We start from the raw sequence: 21,281 nt of genomic DNA on the forward strand, positions 1-21,281 counted from the left end.
TGACGTGGAAAATAGGACTTTGTCTTGAAGGGGATGCTTCTGATGCGGAAGCCCCTTTCCATCTTTCGATGATGATTATGTACTAGCGAGCTCTGAATGAGATATTAATGCCATTTGAACACCACCTACCTATCATCTTATTCAACATTAACAAGTGACAAATAATAGTGTCTTTACATTGTTGTGCTCGATTATTCACGTCGGAAACATCATGCTTTTTCGGTTTCGCTGCTAGTTTGCGTCCCGCAAACTTCAGATTAAGCTGTGCCGAGCTGAGATCGACACCGGATTCTCTGGTGTTTAACGGAGCTTATTTGTCGATGAGTGATCCGATATGAATCCATATTTACACAGTTACCCAGAAAGTGAAAGCCACAATCTGCTAATAATGCTCCAATTTGAATGCTAATAATGCTACGCTATGGAAACACCTCGACCCATTCAAATCACCGCCCTCCCAAGAGACGGGAAGGGGACCAACAAAACTCACGTCAACTTCTTGGTAACCCTCACAAGCACAACCCCGTCCGTCAACCGTCCCTCGCAATCCATGAGATGCACAAACCTATACCCGGCCCTCAACCGATCCAACCGCACCGCCGCCCACGCAGCCAGATCATCCCGCCCAATCTCATCGTCCCTAACGGTGAACCTCACAAACGTCAGCGCCTCGACCACGCCCGGCACCCCCGCGAACTGCAAGCTCTCCCCCTTGAAATCCGGGTCGACGCCGCGGTTCGACTTGGTCTTGGCCTTGTACTCGCCCTCGCGCTCGCGGCCGTCGTCCTTGATATGTGCGCCCGGGAGACGCTCCTCGGGGGACTCGACGTGGATCTCGACCTTGACGTAGGGTTTGAAGCCCGAGATGCGGGTGTCGCCTGGCGGGAGGGGCAGGTTCTGGGCTGCGAGGACGTCGATCTGCAGGTCGAGGGTTTTGTAGGTGATTTGCGGGGTGGTGGGCGAGGACGGGTCTGGGGTAGATCCGGTTTTGAGGCAACGGTATCCTGTGGATTGATGTTAGTATAAGATACTTGTAGAGATGATTAGGGAAAAAAGGATGACCAACCCTCAGGCTTCAAAACATAACCCTTGGTACCCGCAAACATGCCCTCGTTGAGCATCATCCCCTCATCCCAGTTCTGCCAGTTGAGCGCAACAATCTGGATGCCCCTGCGCCAGAAGACGGCCGCGTCGAGGTTGGACGACCCGATGCGCAGGCCCGACGGGTACGCGCGCATCAGGTAGTGCCGATTGTGGTGGAAGAGCGCGTCTCCCTGCTTCTCGTGCACCTCCATGACGCCCTTCTCCGACAGCGAGAAGATGTGCGTCGGCATCGAGGCCTCGGGCTGCGTGAGGGACTTGAAGGACACGCCGCGGGTGTAGACGCCCAGCCTGCTGAGCGCTTGGATGATTTTGGACGGTTTCGCCGCAGCCTTTTTGCTTTTTGGTGGTGGTGCCGGTGGCGTGGTCTTGCCGTCCTCCTCCGAGTCTTCGTCCTGCGCGCCAGTCACGCCAGAGCCCCCCGGCGGTGGTGCGTACTTGACTTTCACGAGGATCTTGCCCATTAGGTCCGCAGGCCGCGGCAGCTCGGGGGCGTCGACGTCCGGGGTGGGAACGAGCAGGCCAGCCCAGGTATCCTCCATGATCTTCACCATGATCTCCTGCTGCTCGGCGCTGCAGTGCACTTCGAGACTGACAATGAGGGGCGTGTCGGCCGAGTGGAAACCATAGTCGCGGATCGTCTCGCAGACATGCCGGAAGGGCACCTCCTTGGTGAGGGTGTAGCCGTGGAAGACCTGGGGTTCGATGGGGAACATCCTCGGCGAAGGGGTCTTTTGCAACGGCGGTTGCTCCGTCCCGAGTGCCGTTTCCTTGGGGGTGGTTGAAGCGGCGGTGCTCTCCGCGGCAGAGGCGGTAGCCGTAGCCGTAGATGGAGCGGGAGCGGCAGTAGTGCCAGCTGACCGGGTGGTGGCCGTCTCCGTCGGCGGGCTCGTGGACTTTTCAATCCTCTCATCCATCTTCTTCCCCAACGAAGTCTTCTCCAGCCTACTCGCCAGCGACCCGGGCATCTTATCCCTGAGCATCGCAAGCTTGCTCCTCTTCTCCTTCTTCGGCTTCGCCTGCCCCGAAGCAGCAGCCGCGGCAACGACCTCCTCGTCACTGCTGCTCACCGACGTGCCATCCTCATTGTCCGAGTCGTCGCCGTCCCAGACGTCAATCTCGATACACCGGCACCCCCTCACCAGCACGTTCCTGTACGCGTCAGTGCTCGACTCGCTGTACAGCTGGTTTCCCGTCAGGTAGGTGTTGTGGCTGGAGCTGATAAAGTAGCTAGAGAGCGGGTACGACAGGTCCTCCTCGTGAACGGGTCTGGTAATGGCCGAGGCGGACGAGGTCATGTAGTTGAGGAAGCCGTTGAAGTCGAGTTCCTCTGGTGGTGATGCTGCTGCTCCTCCTGCTGCTGCTGCTTCAGATGTGTTGGCCGCCAGGCACTCGGGCGTCTCCTCGGCCTGGACGTTCTTCACAAACGAGGCAATCTGCTCCTTGTGCCACTTCTTGTCGTCCTGGCCGGCGTGGACGTTGAAGATCTTTGTCAGGTGCGGTATGACCGAGTCGCCGAGCGTCTTGACGGTGCGCTCCGTCTCGCTGGCACCGCCGCCGGCCTGGTATCGCAGCGAGGGCTTAGAAGGGTCCGATGTTGCGGATACGATGGTGCCCTGGGGCAGGGGGGCTGCTGCCGGTGCTGTTGCCGCTGCCGGCGCTGTTGGTGCTGCTGCGTCCGCCATGATCTGTTTTTTTTTTGTAGTGATGGCTTTGATAAGGCGGTGAAGAGGAGAGACAGAGGAGAGAAGAGGTTCAAAAAGGGTGATCAGGAATAAATTTGTGATGAACGGCGAGAAAACAAGAATAGTGAGACGATGGATGATGCAAGCTGAACCACGAGATACAATCCGCGTCTCGTGTCCCGGTATCAATCAGCCACTAGGCATAGGTAGCGCGAGCTTGTGATACTACAAAAAACGTAGAAAAGGTTTCCAGGTTGAGAGAGCTACAGGAGCTACGTAAGTCAAGCCAAAAGGCCAAGCTACTCTGACTAGGTACTCGGCTCGGTGTCCCGAAGGTCCTAATGTCAATATGTGGGCAGTACGTCAACCCGCGCCCCAAGCTTCCCCTTCCCCAGCAAAAAAGAGGTCCAGTCGTGGGTGATGATCCATGGGTAGGGGACCTAGGAAACGACTGCCATTCAATCTTGATTTTTGACCCGCTACGCCGCTTGGGCAAAAAATAGAAAATCCAGTTATGTTTCAGCTTGGCAAGGGGTGGGAACACGACCAGCCTAGACCTGAGTGGTTCTCCTTTCTCTTCTTCAGGGGGGCCGGTATAAAGCTCGCTCATGAACTGTGGTGAGCTGAGGCGTCCCGTCCAGTGACAGTCAGTCTCCTTGCCCCCCTTCCCATGGATGCTGTGGGATGTCGTCACAGGGTTCTTTTTAGCGGTAAAGAAACAGCAAAACCTGGAGCCCAGAACCTCACCGCAAAGAAACCTGACCCCTTGGCGGCCCCCTGCCCCCATCCTCTTATCGATAGTGTCAACCCCGCCATATTACCTACCTTACTAAGTTGAACCCCTCATTGTTGTTAGTGCCGGTTCTTTTCGTCTGCAACATTATCCCTGTATCGTCCAGCTCCAATCTCAAGTTGGTGCTTATAGACTCAACGTAGTGACAAGTACAGGTTACAACGATTTACAATGTCAATTGAAATTACATGAGAAATCTCCATTTCTATGATCGAGGCCTTGCAACTATGCTCAAAACCGTTCGAGCATAACCATGAGGGACGGGCCGCACCGGCTTCAGGGTGTGGGCCAAACTCGTGCTCAGACTCGCGTTCATCCTGGCTCACTTCATCTTTGAGATTCATGTGGTGCAGAGATACATATCGTCTAATCACTCGATTGCCAGCTCACTAATGCTAGTATTACACATGTGTATATGTATGTCGCTCAAATTCTGTTATAATATGGTTCGCTCATGAATGTCGTCAGGTCATAAGGCGTGATAGCGATAGTTTACACAAAATCCATCCACCATCTATATACTTACCTCTTCAGAATGTTAAAGTCGTCTCTCTCTCACAAATCCCTTTTCTCACATTGACACCACGAGACATGCCCATCGCCCATCATGGCCGTATGGGCGACGTGACCGAAGTCCAGGTATTCGCCTTGCTCATCGTCCGCTTCCTCATCATGGCCATGATATCCGCCTCCATGTGCTCAATATTCTTCTCCAGGTCGGCGTCCTCGACGCGGAACTGGCTCTCGCGCCGCCTGTCAAACACGATCCACCCGCCGACGATGAGAATCGTCAGAGGCACAGTGATGGCGAAGTACACCCACAACTCCTTCGAGATGACGGGGTCGGCGTCTACCCTGGCAGTCAGCAAACAACAAATACTTTTTGACGGGAACAACCTAGCCCTCCTATATCGAGATTGTTGTGTTTCTATTACAAGAAGGCCACACTACGTACCTTTGGCAAAGTCGAAGAACGTCATGCTGAAAACAGACGCGAGAAACGTGCCGGGAAGGAAAACGGCACCGAGTAGCGAAATCGTCTTCATCGCCGTGCTGTCTCGCTTACTCGCATGCGCAAGTCGTCGCTGCTCACCAGCCATTTGGAACTGAATCTTGGACTCTCGTTGGGAAAGCAGGTTATACAGCTGTCTCGATCGTCAGCATTCCCCTCGAAGAGCAACCGTATCCCAACGGCTCCCGGTTCCCAAAGAAGTAGGCAGGGAGCCAGGGTAGGGTGTTGATACAAACATACCGCACTACGCTGTATATGCAACCTCTCCAACGTCGTCGCCTGATAATTCTCAATTCCCGTCAACTTCAAGCTGTAAAACTGTAACCGCGCCACCATGCTCCGGTGGAGCTTATCAATCAGCGGCGTATCGTGCTCCTTGGGCACCTTCTCCTTGAACTTGACCAACCCGGCATCAATCTCCTTGACGATGGCCTGGTACGCCTGCGGCCGCTTCCAGAGAACCTGACTATGGCACTCGACGAGATCGCGGCTGATGGCGTCGACCTCGAGGTGCCCGTCCTGGCTGACGTACCCCTCCTCGTCCTCAATCTCGTTGCGCATGCTGACGGCGTGCTCCAGCTTGCGCAGCCAGTCGCGCGCGTCTCGCTGCTTCTGGTCCGTCGTCGACGACAGGTCGTGCGAGAGGATGATGATGGGGAGGAGCATCGGGTGGCCGGCCTGCTGGGCGCAAAAGGTGAGGTGCTGGATGGCGGCGACAATGTCGGAGCTTGGGGTGCCCTTGACGTAGCCCGACGTGATGCCGCTGCTGAAGCAGTGGGAGAGCATGAGCTCCCACCCGCGCGTCTTGCCCTTCTTCCGGACGTCGGACTTGCGGAAAATGATTTCTGGATAGCGGCATTAGTTGATTGGTGTTACTCCCTCGACTCAATGGGGAAAGGACAACACCAACGCAAAGTGGGATCCTCATCGTCCTGGTCATAGGCGCACCAGAAAAAGGGGCCGACGACGCTGGTACCCTCGATGGCTCTGAAGGGCAGTCGCATAGCCCGGACCATGGATTGGTATGCATCCGCAGTGAAGGAGATGGTGTGAGGCGTAAATGTGTCCTTGTGCTTGGCATTTTTTTGAAGCCTGGGATGGGTCAGTTTGAAGCTCTAATGTGAGCAAGATGGATGGATGGGGAATTGCGGACACCAATCGAATGCCATTGAGCAGTTTGACGCCCTCCTTCAGCTTCGGTGGCTCAAAAGCGCCCTGTCAGATTTACAGTGTTAGTAATAAACAGCTCTCACGAAGCTCAATCTCACTGAGCGTGAGCAACAATTACACGGTTTCCGTCCATACCCGGCGATGCAAGAAGTTATCAAACTCATCCATGGTCAAGGGATGCTCCTCGCACGAATTGTAAAAAGGGTCCTATCAATTGAGTTAGTCTACGACCATGAATGTCACAGCTGTGCCCGAGGCCCCCCATCCTGTTGTTTTCCTCGTTGGATGGGCGCATGATTGGCAACTCACCGAGTAGTTGAGAATCTCGACATAGTGCGTTGCCTCCGAGACTTGGCGGCACTTGCTGACATGTTCGCGGAACATGTAGTCGTCCATCTTGAACCAGTTGAACCAGTTGAACCAGTTGAGCCGTTACCCAGCCACGCTTCAGTGCAATTATTCCACGGGATGAGGGGGGGAAAGACAAATCAACAGCAAGGTACTCTCAGAAAGCGAAAAGGGAAATAAAATAAAAAGAGGTCTGGAGGCTCCTGCAGGTTGAGTTCATGGCTCCAGACCGGGCTCCTTTCATAAGCCGCGCCCAGCCCCGTGACTTTGCACCATGTCTGCTGCAAGAGAGCAGCAGCGGTGGTGGTCTTTTTCGGGGCCAGGTCCAGTCCGGCCCATGCAACAATCTGCACTCCAAAGTAACCCGCTTTGTAATTGGTCAAGTTTACAGCATCCGTACGGATACCACAACCTCGAATCCCCCGGTGAAATCGCTCACTGGATACACTCACCTTGCCATAGCTTGATAGCGCATGGTAACAAGGGCCAAAGGTGAGATTTCGGTGATTTGGGCGGGTTTCCTCATATCGCCTACCAAAGCTTGAAGCCTCTAGGCCCTCTCTGAACATCAGAATCAGGACTGGGCTAGTACTAAGGTCCCCTGAGCGATGGAGCCGACCCGACGACACTTTCGTCCCGCGGCCCCTGCCCCAATCCCCGCACCTCCACTCTGTCACCGCCAGAACGAACCGCTGTTTCTCTCTGCATTAACAGGCCCGGATAAGGGGCCCATTGGAGCTTGTTTGGACGCTTAGCTCACCCAAAGCGTGGGGGGAGGTGGGCGACTTCATAGAGCTGCCACGCTGCAAAGTACGTCCTCAAGATCGCCAATTCTTACCCACACGCCCAACTGAACCAAACATTGATAACTGCAGCATCACGCACATTCAACGGGAATGCGGAAACGCAGATCAGTATGCACGATGCTGCAGCAAAAGCTTCCGCTTACCCAAAAGGCATCGCGAATGTCGAGGTTTGTAGACCGGAAATCTTATGCACTTTTGCACATTTCTGGCCAATCTCCACCTCGCCGCCCTGGATATCTCCGTCTAGGCCCATCTCATTTGCCAAGGATTGCGACCGGCGGCCTCCATGGGTAGTACCGCGACACCTTAGAAATCGAAAGCTCTGCCGCCAGGCCAATTGGAATATAATCGTTGTTAGGTATTGATGTAACCAAGTGATACGGTGACAAGTCTGCTCTTCTTGCGCTTTGCCATCTTTCCAGGACCGTTCGAGCCTTCAACCCAATGCCCCCCCCCCCCCTTTCGTTGCTGTCCTTACCTTTTTTGTTTTCCAAACCGTCGACCGGGCGCCCAAAGCACTGCAGACATCCCTATCGAGACTCTGGCTTCTTCTACCAGGTATCATATACTATTCAAACACTGCTCGTAGACCGAGGCCCACAAGTCCACCTTTGCTGGCAGCTCAACTCGTACTCAGGCGAGACATTAGAAGTCGGTAAAAAGATGGCCATATCTGGAGCATAGCGTTAGCAAAGGTCACATCTCACAAGCTCGAAAAGAGAACTCACTCGTCGTGTCCGGCTGAACCGTATCGTTCGGGATCCTCGGGGTATCTGTCAAACTGGCTGGCATCACCAGCGCCTGCCTTGACCGGGGGAGTGTACGGCGCATCAATGTCCTTGCGAGCCAGCCTGTCCCATGTGACCTCGGTGAACCACGGGTGGTTCTTGACATCGTTTGGACCAGCGTACAGGTTACCCAATCGCTTGGTGAGATCCGCTGTGATCAGCTTCTCCAACAGATCCTGCGCATCCGGGTTGATATAGGCAGGGTATTTCACCTTGCCCTTGAGGATATTTTCGTAAATCTTCATTGGCGACCCGCTGTCCCAGAACGGTGTGTATCCGCACAGCATCTCGTATATCAAGATTCCCAGAGACCACCTAAGACCGGGGGGTTAGCAATTGTGAAAGAACTGCAACTTTTTGTGAAAAGGCCACCTTACCAATCTACAGATTTGTTGTAGCCCTTGTTCGAGACTACCTCGGGGGCCAGATAGTCTGGAGTACCACAAAGCGTCCATGTCTTGTCCGGCACTCGCTTGGCGAAACCAAAATCTGTTATCTTAAGGTGTCCATGCCGGTCGAGCAGCAGGTTCTCTGGCTTGAGATCTCTGTAGATGATGTTCCTCGAGTGCATATACTCGAGCGCTAACGTGACTTCGGCGGCGTAGAATTTCGCGACAGGGTTAGGAAAGCGCTGTGGAAAGGAATCAGCTGGGTTAGCTCGGGCCAGCAGGAATCAAAATCAATTAAGATTGCAACTTACCCCGGACTTTCTCAGCAGCGAAAACAGCTCACCACCTTCAACAAAGTCCATCACCATGTACAAGTTTTTCGAGTCCTGGAATGTGCCCCATAGCGTGATTAGGAACGGGTGTTTGACCTCGCCCAACATCTTCCTCTCGTCATTGGTGTGTTCGACCTGCTTCATCTTGACGACCTGCGCCTTCTTCAGCACCTTGACGGCATAGAAGCGCTGGTTGTGCTTGGACTGCACCAGGTGCACTCTTCCGAAACTACCAGTTCCCAACGTTCGCAAGATGTCAAAGTCGGTCAACGTATATTTCCCCTTGGTCTGACGGACCTGCTGGTCCGAGACCTGTTGTGGCATGCCGTGCTGCTGCTGCTGCTGTTGTTGCTGCTGCTGATGGCTCTGCTGTTGCTGCTGCTGCTGATGTTGTGGCGGCTGGGGCGGGTGTAGCATCGACTGAGCTTGCTGCTGTTGAAGTCGCGCGGGATCGCTTCCGGGGCTCGGGTTCGGTTGGGAGGGTTGGGTCGGCTGGGCTAGGTAATTGTTGTTGGAGGTATGTCCGTTGTTCGAGCCGTCATGCTGAGTCGGATTGATGAGGTTGTTGATGCTTGGGAGGTTCTGTTGCGATCCACCTTGTTGATTGTAGTGCGGCTGGTGAGAGCCCGACTGGTTGGGCGGGTGGACAGTGACAGGATACATCTGCTGCTGCTTGGCCCCGTCGGAAGACGAGGTCAAATCCAAATCTTCCTGCTGCTTCAGTGCAGGCAGGGAAGGCGGCTGGGAGTTTGAGGAGAGAGACGATAAGGTAGTCGAGATGGAACTGTCGAAAGGCTTGGAGGAGGTAGGCGTTACCGGGCTGGTGGGTAGACTAGAGCCTTGAGAGTCTTGATTACCCTCCCTCGTCCGCTTTTTCTTGAGAAACCCGAGGGTAGGCATATGAAAGTCGGGGAAAGGACGAAGGGCTGCGTGCCCCGTAAGGAAATGGCGTAGAAGCGCAGGTCAAGGGCCCACGACGTTTGCAGTTGGATGATGGGGGAGGAACGGCCGCAAAGTGATTCGTCGCTCCAAGGGACAGCCCGGTTGCGCTGGTCGTGTCCTTTTTTGGGGGTGTGAGGTGAGCAGTGAATTGGCCGAAAGAGGAGCGCGGGGAAAGCTGTGCTTTTGCTTCTGTCCTGCTAAGGTACGCTTTCAAGTACAAGTGGAAAAGCTGCGCCTATTGTCGTTAGGAACAATGGGGCCAGGTTTGGCGCATACTTTTCGATCAAGGGGGAAAAGGTAAACCGGGATGGAAGGGAAGAGCGGGAAAGCTCTAACAGCATTCGATTCAAGGGGAAGAAACGTACAATTCTGAGAGTCCTTGAAAGTCAGGTACTACGAGCAGGGAGCAAGCACGCAGGTAAAGCAAACCCGTCCCAATTCAGTTGACCACGGAATGGCAATCGTAATTGGTATTTGGCCGACTTAAAAGCGAGAAAATCGGGAGCTTTCTATTTTCTTGGGAGGCTGCACCCAAAAAGTAGTGTGTAAGTTTACGCCGCAGATGGGAAGCTTAACCAATGAAGCAACCGAGTGCAGGGTCAAAGGGCGGGACAAGGCGGCACAGGTCCAGGGATAGAGGTTGTGAGAGAAGTGAGTGTAGTGTCGTGTAGTGTAGCCACAACAACAAAGGAGGAATCAAAGAGGGCGGATTTGAGGAGGAATTGTTGGAGATAGCTGGAATGGAGGGGGAAGGGCGGGGAGACGAACAGATGGATGATTCAAGCTGGCACACTGCTTCTTCTTCCAGGGGTCTTGTTGCGTCGTAACTTGTGGAAAGGTGACAAGACTCAAGACTCAAGAGGCAAGGCAAGGTGTAAGAAGGCAGGGCCTGGCAATGTGGGATGTATCCGGCCTGGTCTGATGTGGGATCTGGTCTTGCTTGGTCTTGGTGCGAGCAGGTGCTGGTCAGGTCGTTCGTTGTTGCTTTTTCCCTGGTCGGAAGTGACAGATGAATGGGCTCGAATGATAGCGGCGGCGGCTGCGTCTGCGTCCGCGTCTGAGGGTTTCGGGGACAAGGGCCCGCTGGATGAGTGAGCAAGGTGCGGGATCTCCTGCTTCGTCTGGGCGAATGGGTGAGCGGAGCAAGTGGTGACTGAGTCGTTGCGCGCACCGATAAATGGAGACAAGATGGGACCCAAAAGATTAAACGACGGCTCGTAGTGATCAATTGGGTTGTATTGGGGTCACCAAGAAGCTCGATTGAATGATGGTGTTTTTGGGCGTTTCGAGGGAAGCTAGGATTGAGGGATGAGGGAACCACAGGGGCAGAGGATAAGGTGGGTAGAGGTAGAGAGATAGGGGGACAAGGAAGGGAAGAGAAGAGAAAGAGAGAAAGAAGGAGGAGAAGGGCAGCCAGTGGAAGGTGAGGTCGATGATGATGTAGTAGCAAAAGGGTTAATTGGGAAGAGCAAAGGGCTACTGCAAGCTGCTGCGTACGGATGCCGGAGGGGGAGTGAGTAAGGCAAGGTAAGGTAGGTATGCTACCTACATCCTACGAATACATAAGTGGGAAGGTAAGGTAAGGTTGAGCTTCTGCTGGCGGCGGCCGTGAAGGTGGACGTGAAAGTACCTACACATACGCAGTAAGTGAGCGGAGGCGGAAGTGGTTCAGTCTGGTTGACGCCCGCGTTTAGACGGGAACGGCGTGGGCAGGGAAGAGCATCGTAATCATTGGCAGGCCGAGTACGGCACCGTCCAATCGGTATCGAGATGGCACAGCCGAGGGCAGCACTCTACGAGCCCAGAGAGGGTCGAGAACAAGCTGGAAAGGACGGCCGATCCTGTTCCCAGTTCAGTCCTTACCCCATAGCCAGAGTGTCATAGGTACATTGTGCAAAAGGCCTGGCTGGGTTACAATAGGAAGGGAAGAGAGACACTGAGAGAGACAAGCGGGAGGCAGCGTGCATGCATAAGAGCTGATCTTGGACTCGGTTGAACGCGGGGCATCCAACATGGCATGTGTGTACGTCTAGCTATCTGTCTGGTCTGTCTGAGCTGTCCTTGGTTTCTCCATCTCTGTACCCGTATATCCGAGGATTGTTCACGTCAGTTTCAACTGGCCAAGAGAGATAGAAAGAGAGATAGAGAGAGAACAGTTGAAAGTCGTCGACTGGTACATGCTGTTCTTGCCCTGATGCCACGAACAAGGTACAAAGTGCAAATGGTGAGTCTCGCCTCTCCCCCACCAAGATCGAGCAAGGCGCACCGCAGCAATCGAGCAACAAGCCCAGTAGAGGTGGGGTAGGGGCAGGCCGAGTAACCCAACCTGAATCTCGACGGGGTCGTAGTGGCAGCAAACAGAGACAAGCTGCCGGGGCTGGCCAGCACGCTGGACATTGGACCGACATTGAGACTGGATTCCAACCTGAATCGAGCGAGCAACTCTACCCAGCAACACCGGATACCTGACCTCTCTCTCTCACCAATCTCTGTGCTTTGGACGAGTGCGGAAGTCTACCTAAGTGCCAGTGCCCGTCGGGTACCTATCTGATGTATGCCACAGGGTGCTGTACATACATATATTACCTAAGCTGAGGTTCCTACCTCAGATGCTGCAGTAAAGGTAGGTACCTCTCGGGAGGTACATGTCAAAGGAAGGCGGGGTGATATTCTGCCATGGAGCTCTTGCCTTCAGTTTGGTGTCATTTACCCCCATCCGGCCAGAGCAGCTGCCAGGTAAGGTATGTAGCTAGAGCGAATGACCCCTCACTCGAGGCGAATTGAAGGACCAGTGACGTGCCGTTGCCGACGACCTCACCTGAAATAGTGGGAAAGGGTCAGACGCAAGGTACCTTCCATTTTACCTTACCTTGGCCAGCCGCCAATCCAGGCACACCTGCCTCTACTACCATCGTACTGCCCCAATTGCTGTCAAACTGCGAGCCTCGACGGATTGACATTTGATTCCAATTCGTCTCCACCTCTCAAGTTCCCATCATCTTCACCAACTACCTCCCAATCCTTCCGCACTCGCCATCGATCGATCCCAAAGAACCACCCCCACGTCCACCACTAATCACATCCGCATTCCTCTCAGGCCCTCAACTCCAATCCCGCGATTCGCGCCAAACTGACACACGTAACAAGCCGACTGCTCACCGCTACCGTCACTCAACCTCTCAAACAAATCCCCCCCTTCCCAGGCACCTGTCTTGTCCAAACCTTAACCAACTTGAACCCCCCCGTCCAATGACTCCAAATATCACACAGACTCTCTTTCCTGTCCATATCAAGTAAAGCCTGGCCGCTTACATACCACCTCAATCACCATTCAGGAAGTTTATAACTCCTTATCCCGCCCAAAGTCGGCATGCGCAACATTTGAATCTGGGACTCGGCGGATCTAGATCTAGAACTCATTAGCCCCTCCATCTACATGTTTTGCTTTCCTTGTCTCGTCTCCCTGCCTAATCACCACTACCACCACAGTACCTCAAATCAACTGAAACAAAATTGAGGAACGCTCGCGCCTCGCTGGGGCGGGAGGCAGGAACTTGTTCATATAAGTATAGGTATGAGCTAGAGCGGTTCTGTCTCTCTCGTACGGTTCCAACTTTCCATCCGAGCCCGGGCCTATCACTCAATTCCCCTTCCCGGATCCCGGGTCAACAACGCCCATTCCAATGGGAAACCCCTCCAACCACGGATACCTTTCGCCGGGAACGGCCGCGAAAGCTGGAGGCAGATCAAACACGCGCCACTCAACTCTGTCATCCTCACTACCTACTTCACTGATGCCAAAGTATCAAATTCCGAGCAGCTTCGTCCCCACGTCTGCGAGACCCTTGCATACAAATACACACAGTCTGCTCTTGGCCGTATCTCACACACGGTCACAGGTGTTCCTTGACGTACGGTCAAATATACCGTTCAACCCGATGTATCGGTCACTTCCGAAGCAGGTCTCGAGCAATTATCCTCGGATGCAACTCCAGAGAAATTGATAACCAGCAAATCCCCCAACACCACCACCCACTTTTTCGCTACCTTAACTTACACCTCTGAGGTAATCCTCCGGATGAAGCACTACAGTCTGACATATTGGCGCCATCATGACATGTCCCCCCACCCCCACCTTACACTATATCTCCAAGCTCGGTAGAATTCCGACCTTGTCGTCTGGACTTTAGATAAATCTTTAGGCTCTTCGGCGACCGGGTCAAGTGAAAACTTCCCGCAGCTTTTGCCAAATTACATCTAGCTTGGTTTCTGGCAATAAGTAATCGCCCATGCATAAGTACATACCGCCAATAATTCCAATGGTAAAGACTCCGGTCGGAATAATTAATAGTCATTCATTCCTCAGGCCGCACATGTGAACTACCATCAACTGGCCAACCGTCATACAATACAATTGAATTCATCTCAGACTGAGTTATTCGTAAAGCGAGAAGCATGATTTGGGATAGAAAAACGAGAGACAGAGAGAGAAAATAGTAACCATGGAAAGGTTGGTTGCTTTCCCCCTCCTCCACCGCCTTCAACCTCCCCCATCATGCAAAAGTCATGACTTTGTGTGTGTTGCGGTGTTGGTATGTACGTTATCAGTCATCTTTTCCCGATCAGATCAATAGCTGCTTTGCCCCCCCTTTTTGTCATTCTCTCCCTCAAAATAATAAAAGATTTCATCCATCCCGACGGGCTGTTCCCCCCTCTGATATTTTTTCCCCCACCATCAACAACACTTGTTTAGAAACGATGTCTCTTGTCGTTCTTTGCTCTCCAGGCAGTGTAACCGACGTAGCCGCCGCCGAGGACGCCAAAGAAGAGGAAGACCTTGAAGAAGGTCCACGTCCAGCTGCCGCCGCTGCCGCTGTCCTTCTTGATCGAGGAAGATCCCTTCTTGCCCTTGCCGCTGCCGGGGGTCGTCTTACTGGTCCCCTTGCCGGTCTGCGTCGTGTAGAGGTTCTTGGCCTGCACCGAGATGATGTCGTGGTTGTCGCTGAGCTCGCCCGTCTCGGCGCTGAAGCCGAGGTAGGCGATCTGGGGAATCGCGGGGGGCTCGTTGGTCTCGAAGCAGAGGGTCCAGTCGCCTTCGGTCTTGTACTGCAGCTCCAGCTTGAGGAGCTTGTCCTGGAAGTATGTGACCTTGGCCTTGGTGGGCACACTGGCGTGGCGAATGCCGCGCGCGGAGCAGCCGGCGAGCTCCGTGTTCTTGCCGTCGTTGTCCTTGTCGTAGGAGGTCTTGCCGTCGCCGAACATGGCCATGACGTAGGGGAAGACGGTGCCGGGGCGGTTGTTCTTGTATGTGTCGAAGAAGATGCCGAGGCCGTCAAAGTTGTCAGGGCTGCCAAAGACGGGTCCCGCCTGACCGCGGTTCTTGGTGATCCACATGGCGAAGCCGTCGCCGTAGAGCTGGTTCTTGCCGTGAATCTTGAACTCGACCTCAATCTCCCAGTTGGTCGCTGTCAGAGGCACTCTCGAGAAGAGCCAGCCGGTCTGCGACGGGCGGTCGGATGTCAATCGGATGTAGCTGCAATCGTGTTCCTATGCCTTAGCCTTCGGTTTCTTTCCCCTCTTTTCTTTCTGCCACAAAGAAACATATCTCCAAGCCGATTCGATAGGGAAAGAGTAGGTGTAAAACGTACGAGTCCGTCCTGATGATTGTGTCTCCGCCAAAGTCGTACCACCGACTTGCCATATCGGAGTCGAGGTAGGGCTATCGCGAATAGTCTCAGTAAAGTGCATTCAGGGGTTATGGTGGCGCATGGAAAGCGCGGGAGTCGCGAACCTGGCTTAGGGAGTGCGTTCGGAGCTAAGCAGAGATACCGAGAGAAAGTCAGCTTCATCGTTCTGTCTACAACATGCGCGCACACTCGTGTTGCAGCTGAAGGGAGACAAGATGTTGGAACGAACCGCAATGCTCTTGACTTCTCCATCATCCGCCTTTGCGGTGCCCAAGGCGATTGCGGCCAGCCACAGGGCCGAAAGGGACTGCTTGAACCACATGGCTGAGGTTGCTTAAAGCTCGAAACGAAGAGAGGAAACCCAAAAGAGAAAAGGAATTAGACGGTGATGCGCGTCGCGAACGAAGGAGGAGAGAGGGCCGCCGGGTGGTGCAAAATGGATAGAGCCGCAATGTCCAGCGACGGAGAGGGCGTCGTCGTCGTCGTTTCGGCAAAACGTGTCGAAGGGGGTTGTGGACGTCGTGGTGGTGGCCCGGTGGGTTTTGCTGGCTTGCTCGTGTGTCCCCTTCTCAGGCCGTTAGCTGTCCTCTTTTTTTGGCTGATGGATCCTAATTCCTGGGGTCAGCACGTTTTGGAGCTCCTACCCCTGCTGTACGCTAGAGCCTAGGTGTGCTTCAGGCCAGGCACCCTGCCATTCACCAACTACAGCGCACCTCCGACCGCTATTGGGTGGGCCCTGGGCTTCCGCTTTTCTCACTGAGGTGCGTCACTTCCAGAGGAAGGCCAGAACATCGAAACCCTGCCTCAGGCTTTTACGCTTGCGCCACAGCAGCCTTGTAGCACCAGCCACTTCAACTTTTTTTCTCCCAGAGTCGGCTTCAATGCGAAGCTAGCCAGCCATTTGGGATCAGTTTCGGCGCATCAATCGCCAGTCAAGAACGTCACTATTCTAGTCAATCCAGTGCAATTTTCTCCCTTTCCCTAATCCAACTCATACCCAGTCATACCGAAAGACTTGAGAAAATCAGACGAAAAAATGGAGTCCACAAGTGTCAAGAATGCCGTCATGAAGCAGGTCCTCCAGGAGGCAAACCTGGCCAACGCCCGCGTCCTCATTGAGGTAAGTCACCCAGCCTTCCCGAAAGCCCTCTACGAGAGACCAGGGAGCTAAATACGCAATTGCAAATAGAAACTCCAAGAGAACTGCTTTGAGAAGTGTGTGCCCAAGCCCGGCAGCTCCCTGTCCAGCGGCGAGACGACCTGCATGACCTCGTGCATGGAGAAGTACATGTCGGCGTGGAACCAGGTCAACCAAGCCTACATTGCACGGATAAAGCAGGAGTCCAGTAACCCCAGCCTTTAAATCGACTCAGCCATGATGAGGAAACTACACTAGAGAATGTGTTCGTGTACGATTACTGTACAACAATACTGAAAAGGGGGCTTTGTAAAGTCCAATGAAGGCATTCAGGTCAGGGAAGAGATTTCTGGAATAGGGAAAGCTTCCGATGGCGGAGTGATGCAGCATACTGCGTCAGGGAATCGGACATCAACGAAATGTACACAAGATTCGCATCAAAGAGCATAACGAATGAAAGGGGGATACGCCTAGACATGCTGCTACGCCGAAAGAAGAACGTAGATGCATATAGAGAAACGAGCCGTTGTATGCTTCTCAGGGTATCTTGTAGAGGTAGAAATGTTTACTCCGCCAGGCCCTTCTTCTTCGCCTCCTCCGCCTCGCGCTTTCTCGCCAGGTACCGCTCCTTGGCACTCGAGATCTCCCCCTCCGTCTTCCTCGTCTTGGTAACCCGCTCGACCTTTTCGCGCTCCGCGTCCTCCTCCTCGCGGGACCTTTTAAGGACAGCCTCCAACTGCGCCTCGAGCATCCTCGTCTGCCGCTCCCGCATCGCGCCTTTGCCGCCGGAGCCGACGAAACCTGTGCCGGCGCTGCGCTCCGGCCTGCTCTCCCTCGGCCGCGCAGCCTCCTCCCTGACCTGCGCTTCCTTCTTGGCCCCGACGTTGAGACCGCCCCTGAGCAGCTGTCGCTTGTCCACCACCTGCCCGTCTTCGTTGACGGCAACGGCGCCGCCTCTCTGGTTGATCTCCCGCGCCACATCGGCCTCAGACTTCTCTTTCGATGTGTCGTCTTCTTCTTGTACCGCCGGACCGGCCTTGGCCTTGTCCTCGGCCGCTCTCACAACCTCGGCATGCCTCTCTTCGCCCTTGTTCAAGAGATTCTTGTAAAAAGCGCTCATGCCGCCCGTCTTGTTCTTCTTGGCCTCCTCCTCCTCCCGCCTCCTCTCCTCCTCTTCGATCCGCCGGTTCTCCTCCTGCTGCTTCTTATACGCCTCCGTGACAAACTTTTCCTTGTCCGCATACTCTTCGCCCTCAGCCTCCCGCTCCCTCGCAATCTTCTTCTCCTCCGCAATCAGCGCATCCCGTTTCCGCACGTCGGCCGCCGCGAGCAGGCTCTTCATGTACTTGGGCTTCCTCTCCACGTCTTCCTTGGTCGTCTTCTTCTGCGGCTTAAACGATTCGTACACGCCATCGTAGTCGTACACGCTCGGGTCGAGCTCCTCCGCCGCCTCGGCGTGCTTCTTGGACGTGAGCGAGCCCGAGAGGTCGCCAAACATGGCGCTCTCCTGCTTCTTGGTTCTGCTCGCGGGCGGTTGTGTCGGCAGGGCATTCTTGCTCTTGAGCTTGCTCTTCCTCCCTCCGCTGTCTTGTCTACCGGAAGAGGAGTCGACTTCAAGACCGCCTAGCTCGTCTAACGACTCGATCTTGGTTCCTGAGTTGGTTGCATCGTTGTCGGAGTCGTCGTCGCCGCCGCCAAACGCTGTGGCGCCGAATGGCTTCCGTTTTCCAGGTGCAGGTTTGGATGCGCCGGGCTTCTTGCCTAAGTTAAGGCCGAACGATAAGCCTGGTTTGCTCATTGTGTAATGTGGTGATATTGGGTTGAAGAATAAAGCCAAGGCGAAAGGTGCGTCGCGCAGTTCAGGCAGATTGTGCACGGTCCACCGGCACATCCACTAATGCATCCGACTGCTGTACCCCGGCTTCCTGCCGAAGCCGCAGTGGGGCCGGCTTCGTCGGGGAGCTTATATCAATCAGTTAACGACACGGCCAAGGTCGGCTTCAGCATCGTTATATCATCCTGTTCGAAATCTGATCACCGAATGCGGAACGTTCATTGCAATACACATGACATGTTTGACTATTACTTTGATTTCGTATGGGGAATCTATGGAACGTAATTCTATCTCATAAACAGGTGCTGGGTCTCGCACCGCTATTAAACCATTCTATTTACCCCTGCCAATTTGGTGCGTTTGGTTACGACTACGTCCCAAAGCTCCAGGCGTGGGAAGATGAAGCCAAAACTCCTAACGATGCGTTCTCCCCAGCTCTTGGTAGAGACTCCAAATGTCGTGCAACGTGGTGATACTCAAAAGCAACAAAGGGAAAAAGAGAATTCACAGCCGGACTCGTCCTTCGCTACTCCCGCCACCGCCAAACCATCGTCGAATGTCAGACTCGACCCCGCCACCGTTACCACTGCCGCTACCGCTGCCTGGCTCGTCATCATCGCCACCCATCCACTTGGGTTTCTTGATGTCCTGGAACCATTGTGGGGGCTCAAAGGTGTCCATCGTGTTCTTCATCCGATGGCCCAGAGACTCGAAAAAGTTCTGATCCTCCTCTGGCTCATCACGGTACGGCCTGTTTCGGGACGATTGGCCCGATTGACGGTTAGTAGTGGCCCGCACAGGAGACCTTGCTGGAGAGGAGGCGAGGCCGTTGCGTCCGCCAGGAATCGTCAGGACAGGAGCGGATCTCCCGCCCGGCTCCAGCCTAGCGAAAGCCTCTTCACGGCGACGCAAGGCAGAGTTGCCGCCCAGCTCGCGCTCAATGAGATCGCGACCTTCCCTCCATGACCCTGTGCCAAAGACTCGTCCATCGCCGTTCTCGTCATCATCATCGATGAATTCGCCGCCGAAGCCAAACATGCGCTTGACCTTCCCGTACAAGCCAAATAGAGTGGCCGCCACTGGGAGCAGTACAAAAACGGGGAAAAGGTAGTCTGCCCAGCGGCCCAATGGGGTAAAGTTGACCAGCGTCCCGAGGAAGCCATAGAATCGAGTCTTCTTGTAAATTTCGCCAGATAGGAAGGTCATAAAGTTGTATGACAGAGGAACACTGAGCTTCGCAACTTGTCCGGAATACCAGAATGCTGATTCATAAGCCGTATTGCGCTTCACGAGCGCACGCCCGCGCCAAGTCTTCACCTCCGTCATGGTGATAAACGTAGCCGCACACATGTAGAGTAGCCAGAGAACCGAGATAAGTTGTCCAGCGAAACCAACTTGGCCCTTCTCTCCGACCCAGTGATGGACAACGGTTAGACGGATGACGGACAGCTGAGGGAACGCGGCCTTGACCAGCTCCGACCAGATGATGAGAACCGAAGCAGCTGCCAGAAACACGCCCAAGGCGATGCAGGCATAAGGCTCAAAATGGTAGTAGTAAATATATCTGGAGTACGGCGTGTGGACGGTGAATCGATCCCAGAACCCAGCGTGTGGTGAAGGGGCGGCAAACGTCAGCTTCTTGGAGGCGGCGGAGTCGAGAATTGCTTGCGTGTCAGAGGCATCCTTCAACAAATCGTTCCACTCGTTCACGTAACGGGACCGTGTGTGGCGGGCTCGCATCAGCTTCCTAGACAAGTCCGCCATGAACTTCTCCGTGATAACGGTTGGCAGGGCGCGCGTGTCGCCAACAACGGTGCGAGGCTGGGATTCGGGCATATTGGCGCTTTCAACGAGCTCGTCGATCCACTCGCTAAATTTGACTGCGCTGCCAGTCTTCCGACGACCGAGCTCCGATACTTGTAATTCGACATCCTCCAGGTTCAGCAGGGAATCCTCCATCTTTTCGTATAATTTCGGTGCACGAATCTGTAGTCGACGCAGTCTGCCGCTAATAGATGCGTACCGAAGTAGTCGCCGGGGCACAGAGACCAAGCCGTGTCCCATGAGGTATATCGCGAAAACTAAGCCGTAGAAATATGCGAGTGCCATGAAGGAGGCTTTGAACTCGAAAGCGCCGACGCCGTATCTGGCGAAAAGGTACGTGAGGCCGATGGCAGCAGATCCGAATACCATCGCATGGTATTGCGCATTTTGACGGAGTGAGTACTTGAGACAGTCTTGCGGTTCGCGGTAGCCGGAGTCGGAGTATTCGCCAAGGATGGGGAGGATGAACCTGTAACAAATGTTTAGCAAAATGGCCAAGGGGAACAACTACGGCGAGCCACGCACCATGTCAAGGCAAAAGTGAGCCAGTAAGTAATCCTCCACGACACCAGCAGCAATCGCTGGGGGAGCCAGATACCGCGCGTGGCCTCATCGTCGGTCCTAGCGCTGGAGGCCAAATCGATCGGAACGAGCAGTACCATGCACGCGGGCAGCCATAATGCGAAGAAGATGGGAACCAGGTAGAATGCGGGAGTTGTTCGCAAGGGTAGGAAATGGCGCAGAATCAGTAGGACGATGACGGAAATGACGAGGAGCGCAAGGAGCGCAAAGATTTCCGATGGCACCGGCGACGAGGCGCTCACGACGTGGAACATTGTGTCGTGGTCGAGACAGCGTCCATGAGGCGCTGCGTTTCCAACTTGTATCGATCTTTCGAAGGTTGTCGTCGCAGATGTTGTATTCCTTCCGTTGTGGGCGGGAAAAAAAAAGAATTACGTTGGGTAGGAAGGCTTCGTAATGCGCGCCGGAAGACGGGGGAACATCTGTAGGCTTCCGGAAGACTCTCCAAGAAAGCGCATGCGCACCCTCTGCGGATAGGAATGTTTTGACACAGGGGATCAGACTACAATCTACGAGGACCAGGTCATGTGCACGGACCCGGGGTGTTGGAAGGTCCGCAAACGAGCGGGTTTACGTCATCTGCACTACACTCGCAGGTGTCCACCTTGTGTTCTTCGCTCCAGTTTAGTTGATGAAGACCTTCCGGGTCCCAGTCGTCGCTCCCGGCAGATCCGCTTTTCCTACTAAAGCAGCCGGTCTAGGCGCGGGATTGTAATTCGGATCAAGGTCCCTTCCCTGCTATCGAAAGGGGAAAGTATTCTTAGAAGCCACGGTTTGAAGATCTCTGTTTTCGTTGGTTTCATTCAATGTGTCTTTCAACATCGAGTGCAAATTTTGAGGTGTTAATGTC

At 54.3% G+C, this 21,281-nt stretch overlaps 7 protein-coding genes across 7 annotated transcripts; 1 reads left to right on the forward strand and 6 right to left on the reverse strand.

Moving 5' to 3' along the window:
• Positions 1-486: 486 nt before the first annotated feature.
• CTAM01_05983 (phosphatidylinositol-specific phospholipase C) lies at positions 487-2,786 on the reverse strand (the record flags this gene model as incomplete). The annotated part of the gene is made up of 2 exons (XM_060522013.1): positions 487-1,004; positions 1,067-2,786. 2 exons carry the CDS (start codon positions 2,784-2,786, stop codon positions 487-489), a joined length of 2,238 nt encoding a protein of 745 aa, XP_060383203.1.
• A 1,398-nt stretch (positions 2,787-4,184) lies between these two features.
• CTAM01_05984 (uncharacterized protein) lies at positions 4,185-6,157 on the reverse strand (the record flags this gene model as incomplete). Its single annotated transcript, XM_060522014.1, has 7 exons — positions 4,185-4,429; positions 4,535-4,724; positions 4,832-5,436; positions 5,502-5,683; positions 5,745-5,806; positions 5,897-5,968; positions 6,071-6,157. 7 exons carry the CDS (start codon positions 6,155-6,157, stop codon positions 4,185-4,187), a joined length of 1,443 nt encoding a protein of 480 aa, XP_060383204.1.
• Positions 6,158-7,560: 1,403 nt separating this feature from the next.
• Positions 7,561-9,324, reverse strand: CTAM01_05985 (uncharacterized protein; the record flags this gene model as incomplete). Its single annotated transcript, XM_060522015.1, has 4 exons — positions 7,561-7,588; positions 7,644-8,018; positions 8,081-8,334; positions 8,404-9,324. 4 exons carry the CDS (start codon positions 9,322-9,324, stop codon positions 7,561-7,563), a joined length of 1,578 nt encoding a protein of 525 aa, XP_060383205.1.
• Positions 9,325-14,115: 4,791 nt separating this feature from the next.
• On the reverse strand, positions 14,116-15,375 carry CTAM01_05986 (legume-like lectin family protein; the record flags this gene model as incomplete). Its single annotated transcript, XM_060522016.1, has 3 exons — positions 14,116-14,899; positions 15,015-15,085; positions 15,283-15,375. The coding sequence occupies 3 exons, from the start codon at positions 15,373-15,375 to the stop codon at positions 14,116-14,118; spliced, it is 948 nt and encodes a 315-aa protein (XP_060383206.1).
• Positions 15,376-16,089: 714 nt separating this feature from the next.
• On the forward strand, positions 16,090-16,416 carry CTAM01_05987 (mitochondrial import inner membrane translocase subunit TIM13; the record flags this gene model as incomplete). The annotated part of the gene is made up of 2 exons (XM_060522017.1): positions 16,090-16,173; positions 16,243-16,416. The coding sequence occupies 2 exons, from the start codon at positions 16,090-16,092 to the stop codon at positions 16,414-16,416; spliced, it is 258 nt and encodes an 85-aa protein (XP_060383207.1).
• A 340-nt stretch (positions 16,417-16,756) lies between these two features.
• On the reverse strand, positions 16,757-17,989 carry CTAM01_05988 (coiled-coil domain-containing protein 55; the record flags this gene model as incomplete). The annotated part of the gene is made up of 1 exon (XM_060522018.1): positions 16,757-17,989. One exon carries the CDS (start codon positions 17,987-17,989, stop codon positions 16,757-16,759), a length of 1,233 nt encoding a protein of 410 aa, XP_060383208.1.
• Positions 17,990-18,529: 540 nt separating this feature from the next.
• On the reverse strand, positions 18,530-20,685 carry CTAM01_05989 (LMBR1 domain-containing protein; the record flags this gene model as incomplete). Its single annotated transcript, XM_060522019.1, has 2 exons — positions 18,530-20,318; positions 20,375-20,685. 2 exons carry the CDS (start codon positions 20,683-20,685, stop codon positions 18,530-18,532), a joined length of 2,100 nt encoding a protein of 699 aa, XP_060383209.1.
• Between the last annotated feature and the right edge of the window lie 596 nt (positions 20,686-21,281).

This window comes from Colletotrichum tamarilloi, assembly GCF_030869305.1.
Source record: "Colletotrichum tamarilloi strain Tom-12 chromosome Unknown Scaffold_16.1, whole genome shotgun sequence".
NCBI lineage: Eukaryota > Fungi > Ascomycota > Sordariomycetes > Glomerellales > Glomerellaceae > Colletotrichum > Colletotrichum tamarilloi.